The following is a 9,019-nucleotide window of genomic DNA, read 5'->3' as shown; positions in this document are numbered from 1 at the left end:
TTCCTGTCCCTTCCCCCTTTCTTTCTTTCTTTCTTTCTTTCTTTCTTTCCTTCCCTCCCTCCATTTCTTGCTTTCCTTCTCCTTCCTCCCTTGTTTCCTCCCTCATTCCCTTCTTTCACTCCTTCTTCTCTTACTCTCCCCTTTCACACCTTTCCTTGCTTTCTTTGCACCCTTCCTCTGTTCCTGTCCCTTCCCTCTTTCCTTCCTTCCTTCCTTCCCACCCTCCGTCCATTCATTCACCCATTCCTCTCTTGATCACCCCTTTTACCATTCCTTCTTTCCTTCCGATGTGGGCCCGGGCCGGCAGAGTAGTTTGCTTTTGCACCCCATCTCGAGCTCCCTTGGTGCCAACCCGGCCCTCCCCACTTCAGAGAGAAGGGGGAGAAAGAGAGAGAGAGAAAGAGAAAGAGAGAGATAAAAAGAGAAAGAGAGAGGGAGGGAGAGAAAGAGATAGAAAGAGACAAAGAGAGGGGGAGAGAAAGAGAAAAAAGAGAGATAAAAAGAGGAAGAGAGAGGGGGAGGGAGAGAAAGAGAAAGAGAAAGAAAGAGAGAAGGGTAGAGAGGGAGAGAAAGAGGTAGAGAAAGTGAAAGAGAGAGGGAGGGAGAGAGAGATAGAAAGAGAGGTTGGGAGAGAGAAAAAAGAGAGAAAGATATAAAGAGAAAGAGAGAAAGGGAGATAAAAAGAGAGAAAGGGAGAGAAAAAGAAAGAAAAGTAGAGAGAGAAAGAGAGACAAAGAGAGGGAGAGAAAGAGAGAGAGAGAGATAGAAAAGCAGGTGGGGGGGGGGGGCACACCTATTTTGCCAGCCCTCGGATGGGCCATAGGGATCCGGTGTATGTGGAGGGAGAGGTCCCCAGCTTCTGTTCTGCAGAGGGGAAGCCAAAGCCCCCGCATGGGTTATGCAGAGTGCCAGTGTTTGGGGCAAGGTGGGGGGTGGGGGTCTTCCTTAACCCCCATTTCTTTGGTGGGGCTAAGAGGCCTGCCCAGCAGGGCTGATGTGTTGCGGAAGGTCTTGTCGAGGGAGACCAGTGGAGCCCCCCCCCCGCTCCCATCCCCAGGGAAGGGGGTTCTGGCATCACTGCCACTGGCTTTGGAAAGAAGCCCCTGGCCTCTTCAGGGGGTGGAGGGAGGGGTCCGTAGCACAGGGCTGGACAATGGCTGAAGACAGTTGACTGCAGCTTTCAGAATTCCTCAGCCAGGAATATGAAGAAGACAGTTTGAAAATTTAAAAGGGAAGGAAGGAAGGGAGGAGGGAGGGAGGGAGGAGGGAGGGAAAAGAAAAAGAAGAGAAAAAAGGAAAGAAAGAAAAAGAAGAAAGAAAGAGGAAGGAAGGAAGGAAGGAAGGAAGGAAGGAAGGAAGGAAGGAAGGAAGGAAGGAAGGAAGGAAGGAAGGGAAAAAAACCAAAAGAGAAAAAAGAAAGAAAAAGGGAAGGAAGGAAGGAAGGAAGAAGGGAGGGGGGCCCCAGACACTTAGGCTGTATGGGGCCCCAAAATTCCTGATGGCGGCCCTGCTTGTATCCTTAAGATTTTTATTAACATTGTTTCCTCATTGCTTATTTGACCCCTATGACAATCATTAAGTGTTGTACCACATGATTCTTGACAAATGTATCTTTTCTTTTATGTACACTGAGAGCATATGCACCAAAGACAAATTCCGTGTGTGTCCAATCACACTTGGCCAATAAAGAATTATTTTCTATTATCTTCCAAAGTCTGGAAGGAGCACACAGGTTATTAAGCTTTCTCCCTTCAGAACGGGACGGGGCATGCGTGAAAGAGTTTTGACAGCCGTCGCCTTTTGCGGGAGGAGGGGGTTCAGCGACCTCCGGGGATTTTAAAATGGAGCCGGAGATGAGGGAGAGTGGACGCTCTAGGAAGGAGCGCTCTCTGGCCCCTAGTCCCCAGTTTTCCCAAAGGCAGGCGGAGATCCCGAAGTGAATTACAGCTGCGCTTCCCCGAATCCAGATCAGGACGAAGCGCAATCCCGCTTTTCCCGGGAAGGAGGCGAGGAGGGGAATCGGCAGCGAAGCCGCCGGGTTCAGAGACCGAAGCGCTTCCGCAGTTTGGGTCTCCCGGGCGTCGGGTGATCTGCAGCCGTCTGCAACAGCTTCGCCCCGGCTGGCTGAAGCCCCGAGAGGAGGAGGAGGAGGAGGCGAGCTTCCGTGGGTGGAGGAGCGAAGGAGATGGCGAAGAGTTGCTCCCGGGCAGCTCTGACCGGAGACTTCCCGCCCAGCCTTCCTCGGGTCCGGGAACGAAGGCTGCAGGTGAGCGGATTCCACCACCCCGGGAGGATCTCCTCGTGACGCAGTTTCCTTCAACTAGCCGTCCACCTAAAATGCAGGTGGTAGGTGGCAATGGAAGAGATTTTGATTTCCCTCCCATTTTCAGCCCCATATTTTTCTCCCCAACCCCTCCAGATTATTCCACAGGAGGAAGAGGGAATCCCAAGGGAATTCCGCATCTCTAACTATCGATATGACAAAGTCCCAACTTTGGAGACACAAGTGCAAGTTGTAACAATAGAAGAGATTTTGGGTTCCCTCCCCTTTCAGTTCCAGGGTCCTGTTTCCCCCATTCAGATTATTCTACTGGTGGAATAATCCCAAAGAATCCCACAGGCAATTTTCATCTCCACCCAGGGATATAAAATAACAGAATAACAACAGAATAAGAGTTGGAAGGGAACTTGTAGGTCATCTAGGAAAATAGCTTGATCTCTTCCTCTCTGTGGCTGCCCCTGAGATATTGGAACACTGCTATCATGTCTCCCTTGGTCCTTCTTTTCTGTAAACTAGAGATACTGAGTTCCTGCAAGGGTTCTTCATATGTTTTAGCCTCCAGTCCCCTAATCATCTTTGTTGCTCCTGACTGCACTCTTTCTAGAGTCTCGACATCTTTTTTATAGTGTGGTGACCAAAACTGGATGCAGTATTGTAAGTGTGGTCTTACTAGATCTTTATTGAGTGGTTTTAGTGCCTCATATGATCTTGATTAAATCCATCTGTTAATGCAATTTAGGATTCCATTGGCTTTTTGGGGGGGTTACCTTTCCCTTCAGATCAATGGTTCCATTTGGACCTAAAGAAAATCTCTCCAGGATGACTATGTTGTTACTTCAACATGCATGTTTTAATTCCATCCTTGTGCACTTGTGAATGCTTCCGAAGTGAATCTTTAGAAAGGCTGCTATAAAATCCAATGGTGATATGTCATTCTCCTTTGCAAAACTCATCTTTTGAAGAATTGGAAATCTGGAAGGAAACTTTCTGGGACATTCTGCTGAGGGACATATCCTTTGACTTCCAGGGTTTGGTATCCTTTGAAGAGGTGGCTGTGTATTTCACGGAGGAGGAGTGGGCGCTGCTGGATCCAAGCCAGAGAGCCTTGCACGAGGAAGTCATGCTGGAGAATTCTAGAAATGTGGCCGCTCTGGGTAAGGCCCTGTTTTGTTCTGGATTCAGGTATTTGTGCTCACAAAGACATTCTGGGGCTTCTTTCTCTCGAAGACTAAAGTAAATAACAGAGTTGGGAGGGACCTTGTAGGCCATCTAGACCATCTCCTGAGTCTCAGGGGAAGGGCGGCCTAGAAATCAGATAGATAGATAGATAGATAGATAGATAGATAGATAGATAGATAGATAGATAGATAGATAGATAGATAGATAGATAGATAGATAATCAGATAGATAGATAATCAGATAGATAGATAGATAGATAGATAGATAGATAGATAGATAGATAGATAGATAGATAGATAATCAGATAGATAGATAGATAGATAGATAGATAGATAGATAGATAGATAGATAGATAGATAGATAATCAGATAGATAGATAGATAGATAATCAGATAGGTAGATAGATAGATAGATAGATAGATAGATAGATAGATAGATAGATAGATAGATAGATAGATAGATAATCAGATAGATGATAGATAGATAGATAGATAGATAGATAGATAGATAATCAGATAGATGATAGATAGATAGATAGATAGATAGATAGATAGATAATCAGATAGATAGATAGATAGATAGATAATCAGATAGATAGATAGATAGATAGATAGATAGATAGATAGATAATCAGATAGATAGATAGATAGATTATCAGATAGATAGATAGATAGATAGATAGATAGATAGATAGATAGATAGATAGATAGATAGATAATCAGATAGATAATCAGATAGATTATCAGATAGATAGATAGATAGATAGATAGATAGATAGATAGATAGATAGATAGATAGATAGATAGATAGATAGATAGATAGATAGATTATCAGATAGATTATCAGATAGATTATCAGATAGATAGATAGATAGATAGATAGATAGATAGATAGATAGATAGATAGATAGATAGATTATCAAATAGATAGATAGATAGATAGATAGATAGATAGATAGATAGATAGATAGATAGATAGATAGATAGATAGATAGATAGATAGATAGATTAAATAGTTAGACAGACAGGGTTCACCCAGTCCACCACCTGAGCTCTATTGCTCTTCTTGAGCTTCAGCCATTGATAGTAAAGCTGCTGAAGGTGGCTGTAAACTTCCTGGGGTCCCTTGGATAAGACAGATAAATAGATGAATGGAGTGGTGACCCTAAATGGTTTCTGGGCTGAAGTGATGACCCTAATGATTTCCCTGAAGCCTCTGGAGTGCAAAAAAAGGGCCATCCCCAAGGCCAAAAATCAGATGGCCAGCCCATGCATGCGCACTGGAGCTGACATAGGGCAATGATTCATGTGCCCCCCAATATGGCTCCGTGTGCCATAGGTTCGCCACCACGGTTCTAAGTAATCTCAAAAATACCTTTTGCCTAATTCTTCCCTTTCAGCATCATTCTCCCAAATTTCATCAGTTCCCACTGCTGCGGCTAACTGCTGCCGGAGACTGTGAGTTCGATCCTAGGTAGCAGCAGATATTTCTCTCTTTGAGCACAATGAGTAAATGTCAGTTTCAAACTCTGCATTGGTGACAGGAAGGGCATCTGGCCAGGAAACGCTCAGCTCCATTCAGTTGCCCCAACTCCACTCTCATGCAAGGGATTATTACAGGATCATTACAATACCGGGGGCCCGGGGGGGAAGCTGTCCCACCATGAACTGGTTGTGGTGAGTTGGCCGTAGCCAGTTGGCAATGGCGAATTGACCATGATGAGTTGACTGTGGTAAGTTGTCCCAATCCGACAGGTTTTACATTTACAGCCATTTGCAGCATCCCAAGGTCACTTGATGGTAACTTTTGGTATTTTTTGCTAGTTTCAAGTGTTTACTTCTGATTCCTGCCAATGAATGCCCATAAGAGCAAACCAGTTTGCCTAACAATTGCCACATTTGTTTAACAAATTCTGCAAAACACATCATAATATTGGGCAAATTCACTTGGTGATCCATTCAATCGCCACCACAAGCTATGTTATTAATTCAGGGCTAAGTTACAGTTGTTTGTCAAGGTGCACTGTTGTGATTTGTTGGCTTGTTTCGGTTAGCTAGGCCAGTGTTTTTCAACCAGTGTGCCGCTGAGCTTCATTCTTCATGCCTTCCTTCTTTGCGGCAGATGAGCTTTGGGGCCCAGCAGGAGAGCGCTGGTAGCAGCAGCATTGGACGGTAAATATGAATAATGTGCCGCGGCTCAAAAAAGGTTGGGAAACACTGAGCTAGGCTATGAAACCTTCGACAACACCGAGCAGAGAATTTTAACAGAGCATGGATGTGTGATAAAGCCAAGACACAGACTTTGTTAAATAAGTATTATTTATAAACAATCCAGAATAAGCACTTAGCAAATACAGAATAATAAGCACTGAGCAATCACAAGATAGAAGCACAATGCAAAATACAATATAGATAATAAGCACGAAGCTTATACAAGCACGAAGCTTAAACACAACTCCCCCCTTCTCAGGCAAAAGTAAAAGGAAATGACTGAGCAGAATAATGAGCTTTTATAGATTCAATGAGGAAGTGACGAAACAGCCTTGAATATTAACTCTTCAAGTACAAGTTAACACTTTAAGTGCACATTAACTCTTTATGTACAAGTTTGGTACAAGTGTACAACAGTGTTCCCTCTAATTTTTTTGGGGGGTGGGCGGAAAAGTATAGTGTCTGAGCGGCAGTTCCTTTGGGACTGGGCGGCACTCTTTCCCTCTCACTCTTTCCCTCTCGGCTTCTGGGCAGGTTTGAAAAAATCTGAGTTGATGATGATTTTTAAGTGAGCCATTGCTCACTGCTCAGCTTAGAGGGAACTATGGTGTACAATATGCAGTTTACAATGGCAATCCCTAACAACCATGTACCCTGTACTAACAGTTGTTATTGGCTTTTTGTCATGTACTCAATAATTCACTTCTATTTTTCATTTTCTTCAAATCAGCTTCTAGACTGGAGCATGAGACCTCCATCAAATCTGAAGAAGACACACTTGTAGATCAAGAACCTTCACAAGGCAGTAAGAAAAGCAGTAAAGTGAACGGAGGGAATGAATCTTCTGGATATAGTGAAGTCATTCATCTCCCAGTCCAAGAAGTTCATCAACAAGAAGAAAAGGGAATATATCTCATATATGACAAAGAGAACTCTGATTTCATTAAATATTGTGCAACCCAAACCGAAGAACACTATGAATATCAAGAGGATGGGCGAAGTATCAGCTCTACCTCCTACATTGCATTACATTGCCCATCGTACATCCAAAAGACATCATATGCATTTGTAAGTTCTGGGGAAAATTTTAGTTTCAGCAACCATATAATTTCCCATAAAGAGGAGAAACCATATGGATGTGGAATGGATTTCAGTAAGAAACGATTGCTTCTTCTACCTCCCAAGGTTCCTCCAAAGGAAAAACCCTATAAATGTCTTCAATGTGAAAAAACATTTACTCAGAGAGGTAACCTTACTATACATGAAAGGATCCACACGGGGGAGAAACCCTATCAATGCCTGGATTGCGGAAAGACTTTTGCTGAGAGAACCAACCTTGCCACGCACAAAAGGATCCACACAGGGGAGAAACCGTACATATGCCTGCTGTGCGGGAAAAGATTCAATCAGAGCGGTCACCTTACTAGACATCGACGGACTCATACGGGAGAGAAACCGTATACGTGCCCGCAGTGTGGGAAGAAGTTCAGTGGACATTCCAGTCTTCTGAAGCACGAAAGAAGACACACGGAGGAGAAACCGTACCGATGTATGGAGTGCGGGAAGAGCTTCCGCGACATCGGTGTCCTCAATTACCACAAAACGATCCACACGGGAGAAAAGCCGTACAAATGTGCCGAGTGCGGAAAGAGCTTCAGGCAAGACTCTCACCTCGTGAAACACCGAAGAATTCACACGGGGGAGAAACCCTATCACTGCTTGGAGTGCGGGAAGAACTTCCACCTGAAAAGCAGCCTTTTGCAACATAAAACCATTCACACAGGGGAAAGACCCTACCGGTGCTCGGAATGTGGGAAAGGCTTCAGTCAGAACAGCACTCTTTTCCAACACAAAGCTGTTCACACGGGGGAGAAACCGTACGCATGCCTGGAGTGTGGGAAGCGCTTTAGTCAGAACTATAAACTCTTGCAGCACAAAAGGACTCACACGGGGGAGAAACCATACGAGTGTGAGGTCTGCGGGAAGCGTTTCAGTTGTAGCAGTGACTTCAGCTGCCATAAAAAAATTCACACGGAGGAAAAACCGTATAAATGTCTGGAGTGCGGGAAGGGTTTTAATAAGAGGAGTTGCCTTACATCCCATAAGAGAAAGCACACAGGAGAGAAACCATATCAATGCAATGAATGCGGAAAGAGGTTTTCTTATAACTTTGTCCTCCGATACCACCAACAAACCCACACTGGAGAGAAACCATACAAATGCTTGAAGTGTGGAAAGGCGTTCAGCAGATGTTCAAATCTTAAAATCCATCTAAGAATCCATACGGGGGAAAAACCATATAACTGTCCAGAGTGCGGAAAGAGCTTCCGTAAGGACAGTGACTTTATTCGTCACAGAAGGATCCACACGGGAGAGAAACCGTACAAATGCCTGGAGTGCGGGAAGAGTTTCACTCAGAACGCGAACCTTATCAAACACAAAAGAATTCACACGGGAGAGAAACCGTACAAATGCGCGGCGTGTGAAAAAAGCTTCAGCCAGAAAAATCACCTTTCTCAACACGAACAGACCCACAAAAGAGAAAAATCATAATTTGGGAGCTTTATCCTAAATGTTTTTTTTTTTTCTTAAAAAGGAAAAAACCCTCCTGGAAAAAAACCATAGAAATGTGCAATCTATGGTATAATGTTGGGTTGGAAGAGTAACCTTATCAGGCCCAAAGGAATCCATGCACAGTGTGGGAAGTGATTTATTTATTTATTTTTATTCATTTATTGGATTTGTATGCCGCCCCTCTCCACAGATTCGGGGCAGCTAACAACAGTAATAAAACAGCATATAATAATAATCCAATACTAAAAACAGTTAAAAACCCATTATTATAAAAACCATACATACATACACATATACCATGCATAAAATTGTAAAGGCCTAGGGGGAAGAGTATCTCAGTTCCCCCATGCCTGGCGGCAGAGGTGGGTTTTAAGCAGCTTACGAAAGGCAAGGAGGGTGGGAGCAATGCTAATCTCTGGGGGGAGTTGGTTCCAGAGGGCTGGGGCCGCCACAGAGAAGGCTCTTTCCCTGGGTCCCGCCAAGCAGCATTGTTTAGTTGACGGGACCCGGAGAAGACCCACTCTGGGACCTAACTGGTCATTGGGATTCATGCAGCAGAAGGTCCCTGAGATAATCTGGTCCGGTGCCATGAAGGGCTTTATAGGTCATAACCAACACTTTGAATTGTGACCGGAAACTGATCGGCAACCAATGCAGACTGCGGAGTGTTGGTGTAACATGGGCATATTTGGGGAAGCCCATGACTGCTCTCGCAGCTGCATTCTGCATGATCTGAAGTTTCCGAACACTTTTCAAAGGTAGCCCATGTAGAGAG

General features: G+C 44.4%; 1 protein-coding gene across 1 annotated transcript; it reads left to right on the top strand.

Moving 5' to 3' along the window:
- The first annotated feature begins 1,929 nt into the window (after positions 1-1,929).
- LOC139159768 (zinc finger protein 665-like) lies at positions 1,930-8,492 on the top strand. The gene is made up of 3 exons (XM_070737145.1): positions 1,930-2,266; positions 3,309-3,435; positions 6,401-8,492. Exons 1-3 carry the CDS (start codon positions 2,186-2,188, stop codon positions 8,221-8,223), a joined length of 2,031 nt encoding a protein of 676 aa, XP_070593246.1. The 5' UTR covers positions 1,930-2,185; the 3' UTR covers positions 8,224-8,492.
- The last annotated feature ends 527 nt before the right edge of the window (positions 8,493-9,019 follow it).

This window comes from Erythrolamprus reginae, chromosome 2, assembly GCF_031021105.1.
Source record: "Erythrolamprus reginae isolate rEryReg1 chromosome 2, rEryReg1.hap1, whole genome shotgun sequence".
Classification (NCBI taxonomy): Eukaryota; Metazoa; Chordata; class Lepidosauria; order Squamata; family Dipsadidae; genus Erythrolamprus; species Erythrolamprus reginae.
Note: the sequence above shows the minus strand (reverse complement) of the source record. Positions and strands in the feature narration are given on the sequence as shown.